At 44.8% G+C, this 27,776-nt stretch overlaps 3 protein-coding genes across 3 annotated transcripts in view; 2 read left to right on the top strand and 1 right to left on the bottom strand.

Moving 5' to 3' along the window:
• Nucleotides 1-19,078, top strand: tube1 (tubulin, epsilon 1). The gene is made up of 13 exons (XM_056427803.1): nucleotides 1-119; nucleotides 328-401; nucleotides 906-958; nucleotides 1,067-1,124; nucleotides 1,342-1,457; nucleotides 2,711-2,832; nucleotides 3,251-3,438; nucleotides 3,531-3,703; nucleotides 4,647-4,787; nucleotides 6,234-6,374; nucleotides 7,016-7,190; nucleotides 7,490-7,650; nucleotides 18,814-19,078. The coding sequence occupies exons 1-12, from the start codon at nucleotides 95-97 to the stop codon at nucleotides 7,646-7,648; spliced, it is 1,425 nt and encodes a 474-aa protein (XP_056283778.1). The 5' UTR covers nucleotides 1-94; the 3' UTR covers nucleotides 7,649-7,650; nucleotides 18,814-19,078.
• On the bottom strand, nucleotides 7,657-10,881 carry ccn6 (cellular communication network factor 6). Its single transcript, XM_056427805.1, has 4 exons — nucleotides 9,757-10,881; nucleotides 9,159-9,368; nucleotides 8,585-8,778; nucleotides 7,657-8,465 (listed from the first exon to the last, which is right to left on the bottom strand). The coding sequence occupies exons 1-4, from the start codon at nucleotides 10,193-10,195 to the stop codon at nucleotides 8,184-8,186; spliced, it is 1,125 nt and encodes a 374-aa protein (XP_056283780.1). The 5' UTR covers nucleotides 10,196-10,881; the 3' UTR covers nucleotides 7,657-8,183.
• The window catches only part of si:dkey-119m7.4 (uncharacterized protein LOC560629 homolog), a 26,663-nt gene continuing 13,054 nt past the window's right edge, over nucleotides 14,168-27,776 (top strand). The window contains 2 exon segments of the mRNA XM_056427802.1: nucleotides 14,168-16,585; nucleotides 16,588-16,634. Coding sequence (XP_056283777.1) covers nucleotides 16,300-16,585; nucleotides 16,588-16,634 — 333 coding nt within the window. The 5' untranslated portion in view covers nucleotides 14,168-16,299.

A 27,776-nucleotide genomic window follows, 5' to 3' on the forward strand; every position in this document is an offset into this window, starting at 1 on the left:
TTGAAAGTCTTCTTCATGGACAGTTATGGCGAAATGTTGACATGAAGTATGCCCGAGCCTCGCGTTAGAAAGGGCTCTGCGTGTTTCTGCCGCCATGACACAGTCCGTTGTTGTCCAGAGTGAGTACAAGACGTAACGTTAGTGGACGTTAGCACTCAGGCTACGAGCTAACCGCTAGCTTAGCTGTCATCTCCTGACTTTACGGGGTAGCCCCGCGGTTAGCGCGGTGGGTAACTCACAAACATAAACTCTTAGTTTCTTGAGCTGGTTTGGCGCACAGTAACGTTCCCTAGAGTTGCACTGACTCAACGTTGTTGTAATCTCCAGTGGGCCAGTGCGGCAACCAGGTCGGCTGCAGGTTCTGGGATCTTGCTTTGCGAGAACACGCCCATGTCAATAAAGTAAGTCAGGCTATGTATATACACACTTTCATACTTGACTATCTGTTCGATTATACAGACAAAGTAATAAGCAAAGTACTTCTAGTGTACTACAACGTGTGGCCTTTTTGTAGTTTTTGTGGCCTTTGTTTGTAACCGTGACATTCGCAAATACTATCCTCCAACTATACACACAGCAGATAAATATTTCATTAGGATTTACCACACAGCATTGTCCATCTATTGAAGTACCTGCAATAAGATGCACAGGAAAAGTAGGGCTACTGTACTAACTAAAATAATAGTTGAGAGAACCTGAAACACAATGCCATTGCTGTAACAAAGTCAGACAGACCGGAAGGATGGACATAACTTCAGAAAATACAACCTATGCATGTAATAAAACCAACTAACCTTTGAGGGAAGCTCATTGTTGTTATGCCCTGAACTCTTTAAACCTGTTGATGCCCGACCTACAACTTGTAAGAACATCCCTAACATCCTCTTCTTTCCCCCCATATTCAGAATGGATTGTATGATGATGCACTCGGTAGCTTTTTCAGAAACGTGGACTCAAGGTAATCACACCTTCTTTTACTGAGTGACGTCTACATGAGTTGAGACATCAGCCTCCCAGCAGTGGTCAGAATGTAGTAGCCGTGTCATATTTGGTGTTCTTTTTCCAGGGAAAGTGATGGGGGAGCCTGTGGGATTGGTGGGAGAATCCAGCGTCTGAAGGCCAGGGTGAGTTTTGGCTCATTACTTGAAAGAAAAAAATGTCCAATGGTTACAGTCAGGGACGGGGTCAAGCTTGGATTTTGCATTTCATGTTTGGCACACATTGGCTAAGGTTACAAAGAGGAGTTGTGGAATGATGCCAGAGTGTCAAAGGCATGCGCTCGGCATATAATGGGAATGGAATCTATGTGCGGGCCTCATACGTGTGCATTTCAATCCGCAGGCAGTGCTGGTGGACATGGAAGAGGGTGTGGTCAACGAGATCCTGCAGGGCCCATTGAGAGAGTTGTTCGACAGCACTCAGCTCCTCACAGGCGTGTCAGGTTCAGGCAACAACTGGTGAGCGGCAGACTATCAATAGGGCTTCTGCCCACGGTGCTCACAGGTTCTGCAAGAACTGTTGCGACCCATAATTCTACCTGTTCCACAATCGTTTAAACCACAGAACACATACAGTTGTAATGGTGTGGTGTTCAGGGATTGAGTCAATGAAACTGGATTACCAATAAATGTTCTTGAAGTTCAAAATATTAATTGAAAGAATGAAACGTGCCTTATACACGACATAAAAAATTCCTGATAAGCTCAGTAGTCTCAACAAGTGGGTGTCGTCCGCCCACTCCCGATTAACCCCTACTCAAGCCTTCGTAGGGCCGGTGCAAATACTCCCTTCAAATACTCCCTCTGTGTGTTTTACGACAGCCATTGTTAAAATGAAGCAATGCCTCTTTGCAACGACACGCTTATGCCCAGCAGACTTGTTGAAACACCGGGGGATGACTTTGCAGCAGAATATAAGGCAGTACACAGAGAGACATGCGTTGTGGCTGAGTTATGTCGTGATTATCGCAGCGTATCCATTTCCTCCCTCAACAAAGGCCTGGTCCAGCCTCTCATTCAGAAGTTCACATGCATTGTAAACTGACTTTAAATCCCTCCACTAATTGGTTGCATCATCATCTTATTTGTCTATGGTGCCACCGACCATTAAAAAAAAACTATTGGAGAAGTAATTCTTTGTTACCTTCGCGTTGAAAATGCGGAAGGTTATGTTTTGATCGCCGTGTATTTATTTATTTATTTATTTATTTGTATGCGTGTTACTCGCATAACACAAAAAGTATTAAACCGAATCGCATGAAATTTGGTGGGATGATTGGTTATTATCCGGGGACCATTTGATTAGATTTTGGGATCGATCGGGTCAAAGGTCAAGGTCACGAAAAGGTCAAAATCTTCTTTTTACCATAGCGCGGTCAATTTCTATCCAATTGGCATGCAACTAATGCCAACATTTTCATAATTCAATGCCCAATCTTGTGATATGCGAAGGTATGCGCTCTACCGAGTGCCCGTTCTAGTTTGGTTTGTTTTAATTAGTCATTGTTAATAAAACAACTTTGATCCTGCAGCTACCACACCAACTCAAAGTGTGTGACAAATGTTTTTTTAAGTCTTTATCTCTCTCCGTCGGACAAACTCATTCACAAAGACTATCTTAACGCCACATTCAGAGAACTGCAGCCCATTCTTGCTTCATAAAACCAAAGCGTCATCTTTACAACATTAAAATGCTTCTTCTTTCTCTCCAGGGCAGTCGGACACATGACTTATGGCTCGGCCTACAGGGAGCAGATAGTGGACACGCTGAGGAAGGCAGCAGAACACTGCGACTGTCTGCAGTGCTTCTTCCTCATTCACTCTATGGGAGGAGGTGAGACGAGGACACTGACTGCATCGACACATTCCTCTCGTTTTGCATTACATCTCAGCTCCAACAGGCCTTTATTTTGTAATCCGTAATCTTTAGATGTTCACTGATTGCGTTCGTAAATCCAATCTTTCACATGCAGATATAAAATATATGTGATAAGAGACTGCTTCCTGATTATTATATTTGTGTATTTTGTGTGTGTATCAAAGCATTTGGACTGGCACATCTTCTGTTGTACAAGTACCTTAGCGTCTGTATACATGCCCAGGAAAATGTGCTTTCTCTGAGGGGAAATTGAGCTGGGAAATCCGGCTTGTACAGTATTTCACACGATTACCAGACGCCAGGTTTCTGGTTTACACGACACCGAGGACGTCTGGTTCCGGCAGAAAGTTAATGCGCCAATTCTGAATTGTAGGTACGGGCTCCGGCCTGGGGACCAGGGTGCTGGGCCTGCTCGAGGAGGAGTTCCCCGAGGTGTGCCGCATCGTCTCCTCCATCTATCCGTCTGCGGAGGACGACGTCGTCACCTCCCCCTACAACAGCGTCCTGGCCATGAGGGAACTCACGGAGCACGCCGACTGTGTCCTGCCGGTCGAAAACCAAGTGTGTTTCCCTTGTCCGCCTCCTCCTGCAAGACTCGCTGCAGCACGCACGCGGTCGGAAAAACTGACGAGCAGTCGTTTGTCCTCCTCCAGTCGCTGGTTGACATTGTGAACAAGATCAGGCAAATGTCTCACGGTGGGAGGCCAGGGTCGGCGATCAAGAGGGACAGCGCCGTCATCTCCGGGCAGGGCGGGCTCAGCGGGGCGGAGAAGCCCTTCGATGCTATGAATAATATCGTGGCTAACCTGCTGCTCAATATTACCAGGTATAGTATTTCTGTCTGCTCATACACAGACAACCCTTGTCTCACTATGTTTGTGTTTCACCGCGGTACACGCTGCCACACTTTGACCACTGGTGTTTTTAATGTGTGAACCTTTTTTTTTTTTAGAAATGTTCAAAATGGTGCTCCTATAAGCAGAATATAATAATAGTTATCAATTATACTTCCTAATATATCAGTGGTTGCTCCCAGTGTCTTAATTGTATCCAAATGTTGTTTAAAGAACAGCTGATTGACTCTGCATATGATCAGCCTATAATCACAAATGCACTTTTTAAAACTTAAAACAATTTAATTATTAGCAGAACTCAAACTAAAAGCTCACCGTTAAACAGACGGAATAATGTAACGTTTTAAACAATATAGTGAAGAGACACTGACCTCAGGCTCAGATCTGGAGACCGTAAAAGCCGTAACATGTGGTTCACTTATTTTTTGAGCACATTGAACCACACACTAAACCCTTGTGTCCTATGGAAGCATCTGTTTTTGTTTTGTTTCCTCATGTATTTATTTTTTTCCTCTTCAATCTGGCACCCATCTGGAGTTTCCAGTTCTAAGTTTGACCATATATGAGTGAAACACTGTATTTGGTCCTGTATTTATTAGGTCCATGTATTTATTCACCCTTAAATATCAGTAATGTCACCCTCTGACCTTGTGATGCTTTCTGATAAGGAGAAGAGAGGAAAAAAGAGCTGACAAAGAAGCATAAGAGTAATTTATTAATAACACATTGCGTACTTTACTCTACATTGTATTCCCTTCTCTCAGTAGCTCTTTACAAATACCCCTCAAACCCACAACACACACACACACAGCGCAAATGTTGCCTCTATAATGCATAAAGTTGGTGGCTTGAGGCACCATGCAAGTGTCGACAAAATGCTGCTTATGCGTCGCCGTCGGTTTCCCTTTGTTCCAGCTCCGCTCGTTTCGACGGATCCCTAAACATGGACCTGAACGAGATCGCCATGAACCTGGTGCCCTTCCCTCGTCTGCACTACCTGGTGCCCAGCTTGACCCCTCTCTACACGCTGGCTGACGTCAGTGTCCCCACCAGAAGGTCTGCTCTATGGCTTTCACTGTGACGGTGTTTTTACCTCACAGTTGTTGTTTTGAATCCCGGGTATCGAGCTTGCATGAACTCCACCACCTCCGTTCTCCACATGTTGGCTGTTGTTATGACTGAGAAGGGAACCCTCCACCCCCCTTCTCCCCTCACGGATTGAGAGTGTGTATAATGCCATTTGAAACATGATGAACCAATGCTGGTAATGTAGTGCTGGGACTTAAAGGGGAAGTACACCCATTTTTATACATGTTATTTCTTTGGTCTAAGAAAGTCCAAGAATATTAGTAAACATGTCTCCCTCCCAAATCTGAAAACAAAAATGGTTGTGATGTCATCAAGTATTAATTGTGGAGCTGCTCAATAGACGTTGAACTAGAAAAAGATGTTCAAGAAACAACAACTGAAAAGGCAACAGTAAAATAAGCTGGGATTTTTAATAAAGAGAAAATCCGTCAGTCTCCCCTTCATTGTCTATAGAGCAGCTTCAGACTTCATAACATCACCATTTTGAGAAGCGCATGTTCACAGATATGGATTAAACCTCACTCGGCCATGGATGTAGTACATAATATAATTCTTAATTTAGGTGGTGTTCCCATTCAAAGTAGTACAGATGGTGCTGGGCAACACGGTTAAAGCTAAAGCGTTATCAATTTATTTTACGTTGTACGAATAATAAAAATAAACAATCAAACTGAGAACCTCTTCATAGTTGCAAAACAAAAACATTGTAACTCATTATTTTACCTTTTGTATAGTTAATTTAGATGTGAAATGATAACATGTAACCGTCCCACCTGCTCCCCCAACAACAACAACCACCATGAAAGTGGCCTTGTGTGAGACCTCATCTACTCCTAAATCTGAAAGAGAGGCGGTGGTACTGGGCAACTCCACAAAGGGAATGTGTGTATGAATGCAGAGCAGGGTGTTGCTTAAAAAACCTCTTGCTTGCTCAGCAGAACTTGCCTGGACAAATAAAGGTACAAAATATCTCCTCTCTCAAATATTGCCCCACTTGGCCCCCGGGTATAACTCAAGTCTACCAGAAATCCCTCCTCCGCCTTACACCCCCTCCAACCAGTAAATGGAGACTAGTTTTACTGTATTCCCCACCTTTGCCTCGTGGTGCCCCCCCTCCCCCCAACCCCCTACCGAAAAACCACCCGCCTCTCCTTGAAAGGAATTAACAAAATATGTTGTTTACCATTTGTGTTGTTTTTTTTCAGCGCAATGACAAAGTTGTACCTGCTAGTTTCTGTCCTCTTTACCAAACGCAGAGCTTTTTGTACACTACGTGTTTTAAATGCCGCGACCAATATGGCTGCTGTGTTTCAATAATGTGAGGTCAAAAAATGGGGAAAAAAACAAATGTGCATTATGACAAACCACAAAGTGTTTGTCATAATTTTACTTTTTTCTCTCTGTGCCCTCTAGACTGGATCAGATGTTCAGCGACGCCTTCAGTAAAGACCACCAGCTGATCCGAGCCGACCCGAAACGCTGCCTCTACCTGGCCTGCGCCCTCATGGTCAGGGGCAACGTGCAGGTGTCCGACCTCCGCAGGAACATCGAGAGGTCAGAGCAGCTCTAGATAGTGCCCCCATTCAACCACGACGGTGACGAGTGGTCCATTCAAGAGCACGTATTTGTGTGTAACCATATTTTTAAAAGGAAGGGGGCGGGGGGGGAAGGCCAAAAAAAGACCCCACCAGAAGACTTGAGGGCCACACATTATCACTGGACACAGAATGCAGTGTCTATATTATTATTTTTAAACAGGATACTTTTATAAACTTTGGAAGTGTTGACGAAACTAAACACTGATGAATCATTATAAAGGGCTCCACAATTTGGAATTGGAGAAAACCATGTTTTGACGTGTTATTAATTAGTAATTTTTGAAAAAAGAACATTATATCTGAGAATTTCTGATTTTTTCCTCGAAACCTTATGCCTTCATAATCTGAGAGAATATATCATTTTATATAATCCTCATGAGTTTGTTCCATTTATATCTCAGAGAATATCCAAGTACTCTTTAATCTCTGTTTATTCTTAGAATATTACCTGCTTCCTGTGGCTCTGATTTCTTTTTCTTTTTCTTTCTTTTCCTGCAATGGCCCTAAAACACCATCACTGAGACATCTGGATGGTTTTCATGGCCTGAGGTGCTCCATGAACACTCTGACTAACCCCTCTCATTCTCCCTGCTCTAGACTGAAGCCCTCGCTGCCCTTTGTCTCGTGGAACCAGGAGGGCTGGAAGACGGGCCTGTGTTCGGTGCCTCCCGTGGGCCACTCCCACTCCCTGCTGGCCCTGGCCAACAACACCTGTGTGAAGACCACGTTCATGGAGCTGAGGGAACGTTTCACCAAGCTCTACAGGAAGAAGGTGCAACATTATCGTATGGGTGTCTTTGTTGTTTTTGACCAAGATCGGATTCAGCCAAGGAATGTATGAAGTAAAACCATCAAGTATTTTCGCGGTACTTTCCTTCATTACTTTTCATAGAATACTTTCTTTTCTTTTTTTTGGACAATTGGTTTAAAAGTTTAAGCAGATTGACGATACTGTAGCTTCTTGTGGTGGTTATTGGTTTTGGGTATATAAATGAAGAGTGAGAGGAATCCGATAGAAATAGCTTCCTCTGACTTTATAACTTACCAGCACGTCCTCTGTGTTTTTTCAAGGCTCACCTCCACCACTACCTGCAGGTCGAAGGAATGGAGCAGAGCTTCTTCTCAGAGGCTTTGGGCTCTCTCAGCTCGCTGATTGAAGAGTACCACGAGCTGGACGCCACCAAGGGCAGACTTATGCCTGACGCACCCAGACTCAGCATCGCCACATGAAGGTCCGCTCTGTTGTAAATCTTTATCTCTCTCCTTCTAAGGCAGAGATTATGTTTTTAATAAGGACTTCACACAACCAACTCTTTTGTATATACCTTTTTATAAGTTATCTATCAACATTGTCTAATTTATAACCCAATTGAAATGTTGAGGGGATGGGGGGAGGGGGGGAAGCAGGAACAACAACTCGATCTGTCCTGTGACCTGATTTGCCATTTCTTGGCTCCCTGACTAGTGTTAATCGGTTCTGTTAACGTGTCAACATCTGCTGTTACATGACCATAGTCCTTGGTGTTATTGCACAAGCATGTCCTGAAAACCGGGTTCATGAAAGCTTTTATCATAACGAGAAATCTTCCTTTTATTCAATGAGCCCGGCCACTTGTCCTTATGAAAGCAGGTTTTGTAGTTTTCAGTCTTCTCTGTGAGACTTCTGGAGGCGCGTGGACGCCGCTGAGGAGAACTGAATGAGCAGAGGATGCTTATGTGTCTGCCATTATGGGCCACAGCAGGTATCGCATCCTGCTTGGATCCATTAGAGTAACCGCAGGTCAGAAAACATGTCGCCGGGGTCGTTGCACTTCCTCTGGCACACGCAGGACGTGATCCACTGCATCTTCCACTGCGTGTTGGAGCCCCCCTTGCACGCGAAGTTGACCTTGATCATGCTCGACTTGTTGGGGACACAGCAGCGCTTGTCCGTACAGACGCCGCAGTACGTGGGCTTGAACTTCTTGGTGCTGGTGCAGCCCGAGAGCGTCAGCTTCTCCGCTTTCTTTGCTTGGAATTTAGGCCGGCATGTCTTTCCCTTTGGCACCTGAGAGAGGAGGGGGAGGTTGGGGGAGACGATTTATTTTTGTAGGACTATATTTGTTGGATTTTCTCTCTTTGAATTTCAATTTTCTTCACGTTAATAGAATTTGACAAAGTCGTCACCTTGACGTTCCTCATCACGCTCTTCTCACACGGCCGCAGCAGACACAGGCGTCGGTCCTTCCTCATCTCGCACTTGCCGTTGTCGTTGTTGACTCGCACAGAGATGCCCAGGCCGCAGGTTTTGGAGCAGGGGCTCCAGGGGGTGGTCTGGATCAGACAGTTCTTCTTCCAGGCTAAAGGAGGATCCCTGTAAGCTTTCAGTACGACAGTTAAAGGGCAATGTGTCAACAACACCCTAGAACTAGTCTGTGTGCCGCCGTTCTGCTGAGTAGTGATTAGGCCCCACCCATTAATGCTTCACCCTGACTATTGCGTATCCCTTTGAAAGCTTTACTTACACAAGTTAAGGAGTAGAATAGAAAAGGGTATTTAGCAGAGCTGAAACTATTATATTTCAGTTTCTTTCCTCAGTGAGAGATTGTATTTGTTTTCCACAATAGATCATGATATAGATATGTTTCTGCAAGAGTTTCATGCAAAGCAACTGCACTGGTTCATAAAAGCAGCTAACTTAGTCGGGACATGCGATGAGCATTCCAGGCCAGACTCACTGGTTTGCTCCATAAACACACACCTGACATGTAGGTTGTGTCCTGCTGGTGCTTCTTTGGCATGCTGCCCATCAGCGGGGCCGGGCCCAACAGAGCAGCCGGCTTCTGGATGAAAGCGGGGGTGCAGCCGATGGCTCCAGCAATGCACGTGCACTTATAGAGGGGGCTGGGCTGGAAACCCTCTCCGTTCTCATAGTGGGCCCCATTCAGGTCGCAACCCACTGCCATCAGGTCTGAGAGAACGAGGGAGACGTGTCAATCGCTCCCTCTCTTGATGATGTTTTCTGTGAATCTTAAACGTTGTGTAAGATCTGTGCATTACTTCATTTTGTCTTTTTTGTGACGATCCAATTATGTTGACAAACTGAATGATAAACAATACAATCTGACATTAATTTATATACACAAATGTAGGAATTCATACAATAAAAGTTTGCAATGTGTATACATTAATGAATACATTGACACATTTGGGCAGTCTAAGGGGATTGCCGAAAGGTCAAACTTTAACGAGGCTACAGCTGTCGTTTCAATATATCAGATGCACATTTGAAGTATCTGGATGTGCATTATGTAAAGTTTAACAAAAAACAACTTTGAGAAAAGATGAGAGCCACTCACATGCACACACGCCGACCTCGTATCTGGGCCGGTCAGCCGAGAAGTCGCAGTACATGCTCTTGTGCGGGTCGCAGACGTCCTTCTCGTTGCACGGCTCTTTGATCTGCCTCGCGCAGCTCTTGCAGCAGCCGCAGCCGTCCAGAACGGAGCTCACCCCCGGGGTGCAAGTGGGTCTCTGCCGACACTTGCAGGGCCACTGGCAGAATTGCCGCCTCTCGGCCGCAGCCCATCCGTCTCGAGGAGCCAGCTGCCCATTGTTCTGGGCCCAGCTGAGGCACTGTGGGAGAAAGAGGGCAGAGATCTGGAAATTATTCATTTTTTCTCTTCTTTTTAAAAAAAATACTGGAACCTGTTTTGATGATTTGCAAAACACCATTCTTCTTGTGGATTGGAATGGGGGCTTGAAGCATCCTGTGGCTTTGGGAATTGTATAAAACATGCCTAAAATGACAAACTCTGCACCTCTGTTTGTGACTCATTCAGCACACCCACGCATCTCGGTGCCATCTTTTTTAATTTCGGTACGCAGCAGGATATGTTGAATGGACAACAGGAACAATATTGCATTCATCAACTCGATGAACGTCAGTCATTCTGCCTTTCTGTTTGGACAACATTATTGGATAGTCATAGTTAGTTACACATCACATGTAGGTACAAGGTTATTGCATCAAACCTGCATACATAATAATTCAAGCTGACATTGTTCCATCTTTTTTCCATTATTCCTAAAATCAAGGCTATTGGTTGTATACGAAGAAAGAGAGATCTGAAAACTAAAAGGCCGAAAGCTGAGTAGATTAATCTACATGAAAGTTGCACCAGGAAACTTTGGAGAAATATTCACTTGCTTTGTGTCTCTTTGAAAGAAAAAAAATGTTAAAGCCCTAAACCATCATTTCAAATCCTGATGAATCACCTTCAACCAAGCCATAGAGCTCCATCCAGAAACTATTAAAAACGCATCAATGAGCTGCACTGTTGCCCTGGGTGACATGTTTCTTCATTAACATGAACACACATTGCCATTTATTTTTTACTGCGTGTCTCTCACACAGTCCTGCTGTCCCAAATATGCTCACTTAAATGCCAAATGTGGATTAAGCTGCTGAAAATAAGTCTCCCCCCCCCCCCCCCCCCACCCAATGCGCTATTCACTTTTGTTTGAGCCATTTTAAAAGGACCAGTGTGTAGGAGTACAGTGGCCGTTAGCTTAGAATGAGCCGTATCTACATACCGGTATCTACCTACGGAGCAAGTTATACGGTAGCCCAGAACGGATAAACCCAACACTGGTTCTAAGATAGGGCCATTTTGAGTTGTCACAGTTTTTTCGGCCCGTCGTAGTTCACTCATTCACGTGGCACGCTGGAGAAGTTATAGTTCGTTGCAATTTGCCAACTCGCCACTAGTTGACGACAACCTGCGCACACTGGCCCTTTAAGCCCAATCGGCTACAATCCCAGCTTCACATGGAGCAATAATGGCATTTAAAATATAGAAAATGACAATCAGCTTGGACCAGTAACAGCCCGACAGCTTATGAATCTTGCAGTTGTTCAGTCGTAGATAAGTTGTTTGCTTGCTATTCACTATGATGCAATCTCTTCATGGTGCCACTTGTACTCCAATTCCACTGACTGCTGCTCATGGGTCACCGCAGGCTATGCCAGAAATCTGAAGCCTGTCTGCCAGGTTTACTGAATGAGCTCATTTCATGGTGTGAAAATGTGTCCATGGGAGCTTTAAATGCAAAGACCGTTGCTCCCCTTTTCCTCTCAAATGGCTAACTGATTACTGTTTCTGAATACTTATTCAACTAGATCTATTCCAAGAGTTTAATTAAGACAGAGCAAATGCAGATGGTGCCCTGCTACTGAGAAAACTAAAGCATTTACATTTTTTTTTTTTTTTTCCTCAAACAACCCCAGTCTATAATGTGAAAATAGAAAAAAAATAAAAAATAAAGGCTATGCTCGTCTTACCTGTTGAGCAAGGATGAGCAGGAGGGAACGGCAGGGAAGCGATAGCATCTCTTAAGTGAGAAGGTCTGTGTGAGCTCCCGGAGGGCGCAGGGGGACGAGGGGAGCTGGAAGGTGGGATTTAGGGAGGAAGACTGGCAGAGGGAGAGAGAGGAATAAGGGGGGTAGAGATTGGGAGTTCTGACCTGTCGGAGAAGGGGGACAAAGCAGCCCTCTGTCTCCTCTCCAAACACACCTTTTTGCCCCCGCCTTACCGATCCAGTGGGGAAATATTTGTCTTCATAACTGCCGGGTCCACTCCAGGGCCTTCAAGTCCTGCCCACGCGTGTTTATTCTTGGGCCGAACCTTTGGCGCACGCTTACCTGGTTTACGTTTACGGGTTAAATCTGAGCCATGCGTGGCAGGTTGCTACGTAGCACTCGGCAAAAGAACACACGGTCCGGTTCATTCTTTTTAATGGACCCAAAAAAAAGAAAAAGAACCGAGTTGAGTTTGGATGTGTAAATGCATTCACTGCATGTTTGTTTAATGCGGTTCCTCGGCTGTATGCTCCCACTTAATGCTCACAGACATGTGTTTGAGGCCACATTCCATTATTATTTACACTGAGTAAAGAGGTCCCTCTCAGCCCTCCGCCCTCCGGCCACGTACAGCCAACGCCCCTTTGGTGAGATCACATGGGCAGACCAGAATGAAACCCACTCATTTCTATGTTTGTTTTTTTATTTCTGCCAATGCAGTAAGGACTGCTTGGACTACCAACCATAAGAGCCCAACCAATACTAGGTGAATACTGATATTTGAGAGTTCTGGTGATAATATAGCAACCGTTATTTCATTTTCAGGTGTGGAATATCTCTACACCTGTTGGGTGGATTGCTGTGACACTGATGTTTAAGTGTCCGTCAGAGTGACTTGTTTAGGAAGGTTGTGTACTGTCGCGCCTCCCAAACAGTTGGTGTCCAGAGTGTGAAGGGCCTGCATGGTGTTTCCTGTATTAGTTATTATTTTGGTCTTTTCTATTGCCAGTTTGCGGTCACGGAGCCGAGTGCTCTCAGTTCTTTATTTGTTGCTGCTCTCTATCTCAGATGAGAGATATTTTGCCAATTCACAATGTCTTTTTCGGTCTCGAGAACATTATCATCTGCTTTTTCCAAGGGTTTTCTTTAATTATTGTGTTATAATTGGTTTTTCTCTCGCTGTTGCATTGAGAGCACTTCGTCATTTCTTCTTGTTCTTTTGGTGCCATGTTGAAACTCCCTGATGTGGTTACTCTAAAGAGGAATCACTATAGTTTTACTTTTTAATACAAAACTAGACTATACTTATAGAATATTTATCGATACCATAATAATAAATAAATAGATCCCAATATGAATTTATGTAAATAATTGGACCTGCTTGATACATTACATTACATTTAGCAGACGCTTTTATCGAAAGCGACTTACAATAAGTGCATTCAACCAAGATTACAAACTCAGAACAACAAGAATCGAGTAAGTAACATTTCTTTAAGAAAGTCGAACTACGAAAGTACCATAATTAAGTGCCATTTCAATGCCACTGAAGTGCTTATCTGTTTTTTAATCAAAATATAGTCGTAAAAGATACAGTCCTAATCTGCCGCTATAAAACATTGAAACCTCAGTAACACCCTTCAGTCAAGCCAGCTTCCACTTCCAAACACAGTCAAGCCTGCCCAGCCCGCACTGTTTTTTCCGGTAAGCGTATGTACGAGGCATTAGGGTAACGGTACGAGCGTGTAAGAAACTCCCGGTGAACGTGATAGTAAATGTCACATTCATGAAGTCAATACGTCTGTAAATCTACAGATACACTAATGAATTAAAGTAAATGAGTGCACAATTAACTGATATTTGAAGGGGTAACTTCCAAGGTGGCATGTTGGCGACAATCAAGACATTCTGATGTAGGATTTAAAAATGAATGCCCGCCAAAATCTCATTCATGAGCGAACTTCAAATCACCTTTTCGTGAAACAATTGACCTCTAATTTCAGATTGCATTTAGAGATAAACAACCCATAGTTACAAACAAATTTAAGTTAGTCATAATGGTGGACCACGTCAAGATGTCACTCGGAGACAATCAAGACATTCTGATGTTGAATAACAAAATAAAAGCCCTTCAAAATGTCCTTCATGATGCATTATATGCCTAATTTCAGATTAGATTCGGGAGGAAATGTTCAAAAATTACAAATTAATTCAATTTCAGATTAATGGTAGACCACTTTATGATATCACCCAGAGATAATCAAGCCATTCTGATGTTGAATTACGAAATAAAAGCCCTTTATTATACACAATTACAGAGAGACTCCATTTCTTCATTACTCGTATTCCATCCTTGCTGTGGCTTAGTGTTCGTAATGTTTTTCGTGTATTTTCACTGTACAACCGTCACAAAAGTATCTTTGTTTTTGTCAAATGCGTTGTGGGTGTCTGGCCGTAGCCTCACGAAAAGGCATCGCTAAATATGTTTGGAAGTGTTTTAATATTCGCCCAAGGTAACCAGTTGTTTCAGATCCCCGAGACCAAACGTTTCCTGGACCCAGAAGAGATGTGACATAATGGGTTCATTTCAAAATTTCTTGCGTTTAAACTAACAGATTTCTTTAGAAAATTGTTTTCTTTAATTAAATGTATTTCTTCATATGTGGTTGTGATGTAGTGCTCACTTCTACAATTGTAATCGCCGCAATGGATATGAAATGTGGCATAAAAATCTGCACCAATATGTTTGTGAACGTGTGACGAATCTGGTGATCGAGACTGAACCTCTGCAGCTGTGAAGCAAACACAAAGCACACATGCAAAGGGAAACCTCAGTGTAAGATTTTACTTCCATTAAAAACTAGAACGGGCACTTGGTAGAGTGTATACCTTTGCATATCACAAGATTGGGCATTGAATTATGAACATTTTGGCATTGGTTGCATGCCAATTGGATAGAAATTGACCGTGCTATGGTAAAAAGAAGATTTTGACCTTTTCATGACCTTTGACCCGATCGATCCCAAAATCTAATCAAATGGTCCCCGGATAATAACCAACATCCCACCAAATTTCCTGCAATTCGGTTTAATACTTTTTGAGTTATGCGAGTAACACGCATACAAATAAATAAATACACGGCGATCAAAACATAACCTTCCGCATTTTCGATGCGAAGGTAATAAATTTGGAACACACAACAATTCTGTGTCTCAATGGGATTAGATCATTTTGTTCTGTTACTTTGATCAAATATGGGAACATGTTTATAGTACTCGGATGAATACGAACAGTTAGAGGTGTCCATCTACAGAGTGAATACTAAGTGAAGCTATAGCGCAAGTTCAGTCGGAAGACCACACCCTCGCAAGTCCGCCATTTATTCCTCATACGTCTGCCAATCATTTCTCACACATGCTCACTTATTGTTCACTCGCCGCCAATCACGACACCAGCCAACATGGTTCGCCTATCACAGGGGCCACATCCGCATCATGGCTGCCTCTTAAAGGGCCGGTTGTAACAGAAGTATAGAAACGTATAAACTACTCCCCAAAATATTGTTAAAGAACTCTCTTTGCATTTAATTATTATTTGTTTGAATGTAGAAATATTAATAAAAAAAGTCTCTAATATTATAACAATCCATTTAATTTGAAACCTTCAAAATAAAAGCACGATATAATTTTCATACATTTCTTTAAGAATAGGTGATCGTACGTCTTTCAAGCCGTTGGGGGCCACATGAAATGATGTGGAGGGCCACATTCGGCCCGCGGGCCTTGTGTTTGACACCTGTGGCCTATCACCTTGCTGCCGTCTCATTTAAATACGACTGTCTTTCTTCAGTTCATTCATGTTGCTGTTACGCACCCCTCCACGTCCCCATCTCCACCCAGTCTTCATCAGATTCATCAACTCATCATTCTATGAGCTCATCAGCACCACCAGGTCTGGACTCAACGGGGAGGGGGGGGACATTATCCTTTCTTCATCTCACTGGTCTCTCCTGACTGAACTGTATTGTAGTGAGGCCAAACTGTCTTGTTTTCAAGCTGCCTGGGTAAATTTCTCCTCAACTCTTCTCTGATGTCCTCTTGCTTTGGAAATACAACCCCGTGAATAGGACTTCCCCCGTGTGGACCGCTCACAGTGTGAGCCGGGAACGCCGGAGCCCCACAACTCATCGAAGAATGCCTGAACCTTTTGAGAGAGAGAGGAGGGAGTGACGGAGGGAGAAGCAGCAGCTCCTCCCACAGAGAGCAGACACCATTCCTCCTGCGTTAGTTCACTCCCACTGCTCCCATGAGAGGTGAAGTCACTCTCAGACAGACGCACAACAGATAGCCACAGGTTGCACTGACACTGCAGCACAACACCTGTGTGACCGCACACCCGCTCCACCTGTGAATCATCAGCGCGGTGCCGACATTCATTCCACCCCCTCTGCTTCTGTCTGCTCGTCCATCTTTGGCCAGTTCCATTCCAGGACAATTTTTTGGGACTTTCTGAATCTGAGAGTGCAGCCTCTTCAGGAAAAATGAACTTCGATGACATTCTCCGTCTCATCGGAGGCTTCGGGAAGTTCCAGAAGATGCTGTTTGTCTGGATCTGTCTGCCTCAGATCTTTCTGGCGTTCCACATGTTGGTCTCCGTTTTCACTGGGGCCGTTCTCCCGCATCTGTGCCGCCCCTCGTGGCCCTCGGCGGGAACTCCGGTCTCTTCGAAATTCAACTTCAGCCACCTGGCCGACCCCGATGGCCGGCATGAGCTGTCCTGCGCGGCTCCCTTGTACCACAGCAGTGATGTAGATCTTGGCGATGGACACCCTGGGAGTACAGCACAGAGACCTTCCAAAGCAACACAGTAACTGAGGTCAGTGGAAAAACCAACCGGCTGCTTCTCAATTCAGGATTTAAATGTACCACATATCTACGTTTTCCCCTAATGTGTTTACCATGAGGACTCCATGCAGCTGAGGAATACGGAGGGTCTGTGTTCTTAAAGTGGGCCCTGGGGATACCTGAGACTGGGAAACTAATGGAAAATGAATAGGAGTTACCCTATGGGCAGGCACGTGCACAGACATTTTGGGGGGCAGGTGCTCAAACCCAAAAAAAGGGCACCCAATGCCCAAAAAAAATTCTGACAGAGTTGAAGCATAAGCATCAATACACTGATGATGCTGTCCTCAACCTGCGTCTCCTCTGGCAGCATCAGACAGCTAGCTTACATTTTCTTTCTGAATAAAGATGAATTATTATATAGCAACAACAGTACAAGCATTCTGATTGGCTAATGGGTCGTCATGCCAGCCACGTATCGCCCTCCTCGCTGGTCTGACACGGATCCGTATTGCCCTCTGACGTCATTTTCAAAATGAGCGATATTCAGTGCGTTTACATGATGGTATAATTCTAATCTTGCTTTAGTCGGACTATGCTCTCTTTTGGGGGATCTGCTGTTATCCCAATATACATGGCAGTGAGTAATTCGAATCATTGGCCGAAAGCATGTCATATTCGATAGGTGGCGCTGTTTTCATTACAACTCGTGGTGATACAGCCATTTCCGCTTGACCTCTTCACCACCACCAACAACAACATTTCGAGAAAGATGGCGAACAGAGAGCAAGGCGAAGCTACATCCCTCTACTATTCTTCCATGGTGTTAATAGGAGTACAGCGAATGCAAATGGCGCTATTGGCTGAGTTGATAACGGAGAGAAGACGCCGTCGCCGAAGGTAGACGGAGAATTTAATTTATCGTCTCTTTCGACTTCCGGGTCACGACATGGGAGGGAGGAGGGAGGGAGGAGGGCGGCGGGATCTCGAGCATGCGCAAAGACGCAAAGTCCAGTTCCGAATCGAATTCAGAGTTACATGCCGCGAGAGTCGAATTATCAACTGGATCGGACCGAGCTATCCAGGGGTGTTAATCGGACCGAAGTCGGACCGCACATAGTCCGACTAAGGTGTTTACATGAAACGGATAATTCAATTTCAGTCCGACTAAGCCAATAATTCGATTGCATGTAAACGCACTGAGTGATAGACATCAACAGCCAAGAGCAGTGGTCCTCAAACTAAGGCCCGCGGGCCGGATACGGCCCGCCTCCACATTTGGCCCGGCCCTCTGAACAAGAGAGGCCTTATGATTTTTTTTCAGTCTGGCCACGCAAATCCTAGACTAGCCCCTGTTGAATAGAACGGAATAAGAATTCTCTCTCTCTTTTCTCTCTTTCTCTCTCTCTTTTCTCTCTCTCTCTCTCTCTCTCTCTCTCTCTCTCTTTTCTCTTGAATTCTCTCTCCCTCTCTTCTCTCTCTCTCCCTCTCTCTATTCTCTCAACATAACTAACGTCAGTAAACAGCTGGACGAGGCTTTGAAATCACGGAGTTTTTGTTTGTTTATTTTTTTAGGAACCGTCGGACCAGTTGTGACGTCATGTTTTCAGCAGCGCTAACATTGTGGTTGATTTATCACAAAACAACGTTAGGGGACGACCAGCGTCATGACCTGTGTGTCTAGTGCTGCGGGTCAGAGGAGAAGGAGGTGCACCCGTTCGGTGGCGCGAGGAGCACTGCGCGGAGGAGGAAGTGGAGGAGGAGGGAGGGGCGCGGCGGGGGGAGGGAGAGGAGCAGTGTTGCCAGGTCCGCGGTTTTCCCGCGGAATTGGGCTACTTTTGAAGTGTTGCCGCGGGTTGAATTTTTTGTCCGCTGGTTCGGGTAGACCTATTTTGCATGCAAATTACATGAATATCTTAAAATAAAAATCCATATTTTAAATGAAATAATTTATTTATACCCAAATCCAACCAAACTGACTCCAGATCAGCACGTACACACACGCCCACATACACACACTTTAAAAGCAGTGGCACGGGCATATTTTGAGTTCTGATATTGGGCTGGTTTTGGGCTGGTTTTGATTGGCCATTGGGCTGGTTTTGTCACACAGACCTGGCAACCCTGGAGACGACCCGCAGCAGCTGTTGTGCACCGACAGATATGCTAGAGAGGTTCAGGTCATTTATGTTCGCTTTCTCTCATTCCAGGCTTCCTGATTGTTTTCACCTGTCATCACACCTGTCTCCTATGCTCATCAGTGTCAGCCCCGCCCCTGATTGGTCCCACCTGTGTCTTGTTACCATGTGCTTAAATTCCCCTGTCTCCCAGTGTTCCTTGTCAGTTCGTCTGGTCTTTTGCCATGATCAGGTCGGGTTATGTTGTGCTCTTGAAAAGTTTTTGATCCCTCACTACGTGAGCGCTTTCATTTTGTTCACTGCAGAACCGAAAAATAAAGTACTTACAAATACTTTATCTCTGTCTCCCGGTTCGTGCAATTGGGTCCTACTTCCTAAGTGTCTGAGATCGTAACAGAACGAACTGACCACATTATGGACCCAGCCGACCCAAGAACGCTTCACGCCGCTCTGTCGGTACAGGGCGTGACGATTTTTCATCACGAGGAAAAACTGGACAAAGTCAGCCGGGAAATACAAGAGCTGAGAGGACGCCAGGCCGGGGTTCAGGAAGAATTATCTACACAGATGCAACAACTGGTTGCCCAAATGAATAATTTTTCACTCATCAACAGACTGCTCCTCCGGTGACGTCATCCACAGCTGAGAATTTGCCTGTCAATACTCCAGCTGACGACCCAGGTCAGGCTGTTTCCTCCCCGTTACGGCTGGCTCTTCCGGAGAGATTTTCCGGAGACTCTTCGAATTGCAGAGCCTTTCTGGTACAGTGTGATCTGCATTTTCAACACAACCCAGCAGCTTTTTTATCTGAGCATGGTAAAGTGGCGTTTATTGTGTCTCATTTAACGGGAAGAGCTGCAGCCTGGGCTACTGCAGAATGGTCTAGAGACACCGAACTATGTTACTCATTGGCCGATTTCATAGAGACTATGAGGCGCATTTTTGACCACTCATCGCCTGCTACGGAGGCCAGCAGAAGACTGTTTCAAATACGTCAGCTCAACCGTCAGGTGGTTGATTATGCCATCGAGTTTCGTACAGCAGCAGCGGACAGCGGATGGAATGTTCCGGCTCTTCGTGACGCCTTCATGACAGGACTTTCGAACCGATAAAGGACCAGCTGGCTCCACTGGAGACACCCGGGATCTGGAATCCTCATCGCTGTGGCCATCCGGATCGATAACCGTCTTCGAAAGAGAGAGGAGCGTCGACGCAACCGAGATGTTATTCCCAGCTTCCAGAATTCGCCTCGGAGGGTCGCGCCGCCAGCGGAGGATTTCAGCTCATGTTACCGGACCATCTGAGGACTACACTTCCGAATGACTCCGGTGAACCCATGCAGCTTGGAAGAACCAGGCTTTCTCTGGAGGAGAGGCAGCGCCGTCTCACGGGAGGGTTGCTGTTTCTACTGCGGCCAGCCGGGTCATCAACTCGCTTCATGCCGGGAAAGATCGTGCTCACCAGTCAAAAGGAGGCGCTGGTGAGCAAGTTTCCGCAGACTTCCCTCCTCGACCTGTTACTCAGGTAGACATTTGTATTAACAATCAGACCATTGACCAGGGTGTGTTAATAGACTCAGGGGCTGACGAAAGCCTTATAGACTGGGGCCTAGTCAAACAGCTAAAATAAAAACTGTCCCGCTATCTCATCCTGTTAGTGCCAGTGCCTTAGACGGCCGCTTGTTGTTCACAGTTACCCATTGCACTGAGCCCATACAGATTACTATAAATAAGGACCATACCGAGAGCATGCAATTTCATATTTTTGAGTCGACTCAGCACCCGATTATTTTGGGGTTTCCTTGGTTGAAGATCCACAATCCTCACATAGACTGGCCTTCAGGAAAGTTAAGGAATGGGGAGAGGATTGTAAGGGCAGGTGTAAACTTTCGCAACCTGTTAATGCACCAACAGACTCTAGTAGGATCATTATAGATCACCCTGACTATCCTGATCTACACAAGGTACCTTCCTGTTACCATGATTTAAAAGAAGCGTTTAACAAGTCTAAAGCCTTGTCGCTACCTCCTCACCGAGATTTTGACTGTCCCATTGATCTCTTACCGGAGCCCCCATTCCCAAGGGAGACTTTACTCGATTTCGAGACCTGAGAGAACAGCAATGGATGAATACATCTCCTCTTCACTCAAATCAGGGATTATCCGTCCTTCATCGTCTCCAGCCGGAGCGGGATTCTTTTTTGTGGGAAAGAAAGACGGGTCTCTGAGACCTTGCATAGACTACAGTCCACTAAATGACATTACGGTGAAGAACCGCTATCCTCTGCCACTCATGTCATCTGCTTTTGAACTGCTTCAACGGCCAAGATATTCACCAAGTTGGATTTAAGAAATGCATATCACTTGGTTAGAATAAAACAAGGGATGAGTGGAAGACTGGATTCAACACTCAGAATGGTCACTATGAGTACTTGGTAATGCCTTTTGGACTGTGCAATGCACCGCTGTTTTTCAAGCTTTTGTGAATGAGGTTTTGGGAATTCTTGAATATTTCAGTGTTTGTGTATCTGGATGACATACTGATTTTCTCCCCAGACGCTAAATCTCATGTTAACCATGTCCGCCAAGTTTTGCAGAAACTACTGGATAATCAGCTATATGTCAAGGCAGAGAAGTGCGAGTTCCACACAGAAGAGGTGTCTTTCTTAGGATACATAGTCTCACCTAATCATATCCAAATGGATCCTGCGAAAGTCAGTGCAGTATCCCAGTGGCCCACACCAGACTCCAGGAAAAAGGTTCAGCAGTTCCTAGGATTTGCTAACTTCTATAGGAAGTTTATTAGGAATTTCAGTTCTGTTGCTGCTCCTCTGCATGTTCTGACTTCTCCTAAGGTTCCTTCAAGTGGACCCCCAGGCGGATCTTGCTTTCAAACTTCTCAGAGATAGATTCACATCAGCTCCCATACTCACCATTCCAGATCCCCAGCGCCAGTTTATGGTCGAGGTGGATGCTTCCAATGAGGGAATTGGAGGAGTACTGTCTCAACGTTCTGCAGAAGACAACAAGATGCATCCATGTGCTTACCTGTCGCGAAGTTGACAACGGCAGAGCGGAATTATGACGTGGGAAACAAGGAATTGTTAGCTGTAAAAGCTGCCCTCGAGGAATGGAGACACTGGCTGGAGGGTGCAGAGCAACCGTCTTTAGTCTGGACAGATCACAAGAATCTAGAATATATAAGAAAGGCTAAGCGTCTCAACTCCCGTCAGGCCAGATGGACACTTTTCTTTAGTAGATTCAACTTCACACTCTCTTTTCGTCCCGGGTCTCAGAATCAAAAACCCGATGCTTTGTCTCGTCTTTACGATCCCGAACCACTTGCGGTAGAGCCCAAGACCATCCTTCCACTTAACCGGGTGATCGGAGCCTTTTCCTGGCAAGTGGAGTCAGACGTTAAAGAGGCAAATGTCATGAATCCAGCGCCTAGCGAGTGTCCCAACAATCTGCTGTTTGTTCCTGAGGCTCTTCACTCCAAGGTCATCCACTGGGCTCACTCATCTGTGCTTTCGTGCCATCCGGGAGTAGCAAGAACAATGTTCAGGATTCAACAACGTTTCTGGTGGCCATCCATGAAGAAAAATGTGGCCAAGTATGTAGCGGCTTGTCCGGTGTGTGCGTGTAATAAGACCTCATCTCAAGTTAAGATGGGCTTGCTCCAGCCGCTGCCGATTCCCCATCGTCCTTGGTCACACATTTCGATGGATTTTGTGACAGGATTTCCCTCATCCAGAGGCAAGACTACGGTTCTAACAGTGGTTGATCGATTTTCAAAAATGGCTCACTTCATCCCATTGACCAAGCTTCCCTCTGCCAAAGTCACCGCAGAGGTCATGATGAATCACGTATTCAGGATCCATGGATTCCCTAATGACATTGTTTCCGACAGGGTCCACAATTCATTTCCGCCTTCTGGAAAGAGTTTTGTCGACTCATAGGTGCCACCGTCAGCCTGTCATCAGGATATCACCCTCAGTCAAATGGACAGTCGGAGCGTCTGAACCAAGAACTAGAGACTACGCTACGTTGTCTCGTCTCCCGGAACCAGACCACCTGGAGTGACCACCTCACATGGGTCGAGGTTGCCCACAATACCCTTCCTACGGCGGCCACAGGTCTCTCTCCATTCCATTGTGTCAATGGTTTCCAGCCTCCACTTTTCCCTAACAACGAGGAAGAGGTGATGGTTCCATCGGCACATGCCATGATCAGACGTTGTCGCAGAGTTTGGGCTGGTGCTCGCCAGTCTCTTCTCCAGTTCAGCTCGGATGAAGGCTGTTGCGGACGTTCATCGCAGGGTCGCTCCCTCCTACAGTCCAGGCCAAAAGGTTTGGCTCTCTACCAAAGACTTACCACTCCATGTCGCCTCAAAGAAACTGGCTCCGAGATTTGTGGGTCCGTTTCCAGTGTCCAGAGTCATCAACCCGGCGTCGACGCTTGCAACTCCCAGGACCTTGAGAGTGCACCCAACGTTTCACGTTAGTAGAATCAAGCCGGTGTGTGAGAGCACACTTGTTCCCGCCCCCTCCACCGCCCCAGTTCTTTGAAGGGGTGGCGTTTACAAGGTCCGTAAGCTACTGGAGGTCCGTAATAGGGAGGGCAAGCAATTCCTGGTAGACTGGAAGGGTTACGGTCCTGAGGCTAGAAGCTGGATAGCTGCTTCATTTATCGTAGACAAGACTCTTATCCACGACTTTTACAATCAGCCTGGGCCATCAGGAGTTGGCCCTAGAGGGGTACTGTTGTGCACCGACAGATATGCTAGAGAGGTTCAGGTCATTTATGTTCGCTTTCTCTCATTCCAGGCTTCCTGATTGTTTTCACCTGTCATCACACCTGTCTCCTATGCTCATCAGTGTCAGCCCGCCCTGATTGGTCCCACCTGTGTCTTGTTACCATGTGCTTAAATTCCCCTGTCTCCCAGTGTTCCTTGTCAGTTCGTCTGGTCTTTTGCCATGATCAGGTCGGGTTATGTTGTGCTCTTGAAAAGTTTTTGATCCCTCACTACGTGAGCGCTTTCATTTTGTTCACTGCAGAACCGAAAAATAAAGTACTTACAAATACTTTATCTCTGTCTCCCGGGTCGTGCAATTGGGTCCTACTTCCTAAGTGTCTGAGATCGTAACAGCAGCACACACACCTGACCTGAGTCTCGCGCAGCGTCTTTTCGCAGCTCTTTTCCGGACAAAGTACGCCGCATTTTGTCAATGAAGTTCCTTAATGAACGGTTCTCAGTTGTATATGTTGGTCAAATGCTTCTATAGTTTACTTTACTTGTGTCGGTTAGCATTGTAACACTGTGTTGTTAGCACCGTAAGGTTAGTATTGAATGGGACGTATTTAATGTATATTGTTGTGTGTGTAACATGGTCAACATCAACAGGAACTCATTGGCTTGTCTTTATGAATAATATTAGTTTGAATGGGTAATTACTACAGTCTCCGTTTGTCTGTCAACATTTAGCGATAGAAACAACCAATGAACACTCAGTAAATCACAAAGGACCTCCCACCTCACAGGTGAGGCTCATTAGCAACCCATCAGTCGCGATTAATGAATTTCAAAATGTGCGATTAATTAGTTAATTTTTTTTAATCGATTGACAGCCCTAATATATATATATATATATATAATTGTAATTCAGAGATGGATATTGTATTTTTACCTTTGTCTAAAAGTGACTAGTTCTTTGAGGATTTTTAATTTAACATACTAAATGTGTGATCATTCTATAAAATTACGGAACTAATATTGTATACTTATACAATCATATATAATATTACATTAACAATATTAATGCTACAATATTAATGATACAATAATATATTATATTAATGATACAATAATATATAATATTACATTAACAATATTAATGATACAATAATATATTATATTAATGATACAATAATATATAATATTACAAAACGGGGAAGGAGACGTTCTGCTGCTGTTAAAGATCAGAAACAAACAAATGTTCCAGCTTTATAAACCAAAGTGTATAAACCTGCACAGACCGGTCCACGAGGGATTTATTGATCACGTCACAGAGAAGATATTCCTTCCATTCCTTTATCCAAACTACAGCCGATCCGAGGCCTGCAGGGTTTATCACAGTGACGTATATAAATGAGGTGTATTTATATTTAGACACAGAGGCGGACTAACAGTCACTCACACATTCCTACCTGAGTCCAATTCACCTGAGCTGCATGTCTGGGCTGAGGGAGGAAACTAGAGAACCGGAGGGAACCACACCGCCACGGGGAGAATGTGCAAACACTGCCTGGTGGATCGTGGAGGTCTCCATCGTGGAATATGCCGACTACCAACTATCCATCCACTCTGTCATATCTATGAATGTGTTTTAACTCTAATCTGTCCTTCTGGTCACATGACATCTATTGTTCTGTCCATCCTGGAGAGGGATCCTCCTCTGTTCTCTCCTGAAGGGTTCTTACCTTTTTTCCCCTGAAGGGTTGTTTGGGAGTTTTTCCTGATCCGATGTGAGGTCAAAGGTCAGGGATGTCTATGTGTACAGATTGTAAAGCCCTCTGAGACTAATTTGTAATTTGTGAAATTGGGCTATACAAATAAACTGAATTGAATTGAATTGAACTCCACACAGACGGCCTGGGATGGAAGCCTGGCCCGCCGTGCCGTGAGGTGACAGTTATAGCCACCACGCCACCGGGAGGCCCGAGAACATATTCCTGGATTTCTTTATTACACTTTCTAGGACATCCACGGCTAGTGATGCATATAGTACATGCACAATAGCTTTATGAATACGTATGTATTCATAGTTTATGTTTCAATTCACATTGCACTGTGTCGTCCCAGATGAAGCTGAAGGGTCCTGCTGGTCCGTGCGGAGGCCACGATGCAGCTGATACACAGAACAGATCAGAGGTCGTCAATCAAATCCTTTCACAATAAACTAAACAACGAAGACAACAACCGCTGCAGAGCGAACATGACAACAAGGTGCATCGTGGCTGCCGGAGCTGAGAAGCAGTTGTGTCCAAAAATGAAGTGCAGCACATTAGTCCCTTTAGTGGAAGCTGTTATTACAAGTGAATAAGTAGATGCCTTTTCTTCCTCAGTCATAGGAACGACTCAGCGGAAGTTAACGCTCTTGTCCTACAGTCACGACGGCTAAAAGATGTTCTACTGATATTATCACACGGATAATGGACAAGCATTTTAATATGCATCTGTAAGAGGTCGGTAGGAGCAGACGGAGCTCGCCGTGGCCGAAGCCGACTGAGGGGATCGATGCAAATGATTGAAAGTGAATGATTTTAAAAAAACGTTTCTTTTAATCAGCGAACCGCATCCCACACTTTGTTCTACCGTCCGAAACAATGACAAGAAACCAGCGAGTAGGCAGAATCAACCCATGCTTTTATTTAATCCATTGCATATAAAACCTTTTTTTTCCCATTCTTTTTATTGTTTTTTCTACATAAAGTTGTATGATCTACAGTGCTATCCAATAGACTGCAAAGAACAAGGAATCCATAAAAATAACATTTGACTTGTCTTGTGAAACTTACAGACAAGTTGGCATTCTAAAGACATAACTCCAAAAAATAATTGTCTTGAATACCTTTTTTTAAGTTACAGTTTGTGTTTTCCTTTCAAACCATAAAAAAATATAACACGTAATGAGAAAAGAACCCACTGTTTCCGTTGGTCCAGGGTTGTTTAGAATCTACAGTATGTCAAAATAAGAGTCCCGAGTCGGGACAGTGACCCGCCCGAAACCCCCGACCCGCCCTCCACGACAGAAATATACGAAACCTTCTCCCGGCCAGGCAGAAAGATGTCAGTGGTTTTGGATATTGCGAGTAATGCGAGTGGAAGTGTGGGCGGGGCTTAGATCAGCGACACACCGCCAGTGTTCCAGCCGTAATTAATGCAGCAGTGGCTGAACATGCAGATGTGGTCCGTGTACGTAATGTTATTTCCGTTTTTCCGTTTTTGGTTTTCAAACGGAAAACGAAAAAACCACGTGATTTCCGTATTCCGTATTTGGAATGAAACGAAAAAACGAAATAACATTACGTACACGGACCAGATGTGCCTCCACGCCTCGGTGCTCCGTCGGCTGCGGTCCGGCTGCGCGCTCCCGCCGCGCCCCATTTCAGTGTGTGTGTGCGTGTAGCTGTGGCTCGACCCGCGTGCACGCGGACGACGCGGCGGACACGCTGTGCGCGGACACAAAGTCGCCGCCGTGTCGTGGGCGGAGTCATATCAGGGAGGCTCGGACCGGGCCACGCGGAGGCACCTGAGCTAAATTTTGAGTGTCATGGCAAAGGCTGTGAATACTTATGTACATGTTAGGTTTTCATTCTTTATTTTTAACAGATTTGCAAAAATTAGCAAAAAACAGTTTTCACTTTGTCATTATGGGTTGTTGTGTGTAGAATGTTGAGGAAAATTATGAATTTAATCCATTTTGGAATAAGGCTGTAACATAACAAAATGTGGAAAAAGTGAAGCGCTGTGAATACTTTCCGGATGCACTGTATGTGTGTATATATATATATATGTGTGTGTATATATATATGTATACATATATGTGTGTATATATATATATGTGTGTGTATATATATATGTATATATATATATATGTGCAGGCACGTGCACAGATAGAGCCCTAGTGGTGCTCAAGCACCAGCCCTTTTGCCCTGGATGAGTAAAGTGCCCTTTTTGCTGGAGACCACTTTTTTGTATTCATCAGTATTTAAGAATAAAAGTTACTCTTTCTGTCATCAAGTCCCCCCAAATGTGTTTTAATATCCGACGGGCCATTTATCTGAGAACTTCGCCCCGACATGCTCCGCGGCGCTCACGAGCTCATGTCTGTGTAGGTGCCTGTATATGTGTATATATATATATATATGTTTGTGTTTATATATGTGTATATATATGTGTATACATATATGTGTGTATATATATATGTGTATATATATATATACAGTATAATATATATATATGCATATATATACT

The sequence above is a fragment of the Pseudoliparis swirei genome, chromosome 12 (genome assembly GCF_029220125.1).
Source record: "Pseudoliparis swirei isolate HS2019 ecotype Mariana Trench chromosome 12, NWPU_hadal_v1, whole genome shotgun sequence".
Lineage (NCBI taxonomy): Eukaryota > Metazoa > Chordata > Actinopteri > Perciformes > Liparidae > Pseudoliparis > Pseudoliparis swirei.

Excerpts from the sequence above, each read along its gene's own strand:
- tube1 (XM_056427803.1), top strand. The coding sequence starts at position 95 with ATGACACAGTCCGTTGTTGTCCAGA. Across the intron at positions 2,833-3,250 it reads CATTCACTCTATGGGAGGAG|GTACGGGCTCCGGCCTGGGG; the intron begins GTGAGACGAGGA and ends TCTGAATTGTAG. Across the intron at positions 6,375-7,015 it reads CTCCGCAGGAACATCGAGAG|ACTGAAGCCCTCGCTGCCCT; the intron begins GTCAGAGCAGCT and ends TCCCTGCTCTAG.
- ccn6 (XM_056427805.1), bottom strand. The coding sequence starts at position 10,195 with ATGTTTTATACAATTCCCAAAGCCACAGGATGCTTCAAGCCCCCATTC. Across the intron at positions 9,369-9,756 it reads CGAGGTCGGCGTGTGTGCAT|ACCTGATGGCAGTGGGTTGC; the intron begins GTGAGTGGCTCT and ends TCGTTCTCTCAG. Across the intron at positions 8,779-9,158 it reads GGACACAACCTACATGTCAG|CTTACAGGGATCCTCCTTTA; the intron begins GTGTGTGTTTAT and ends TCGTACTGAAAG.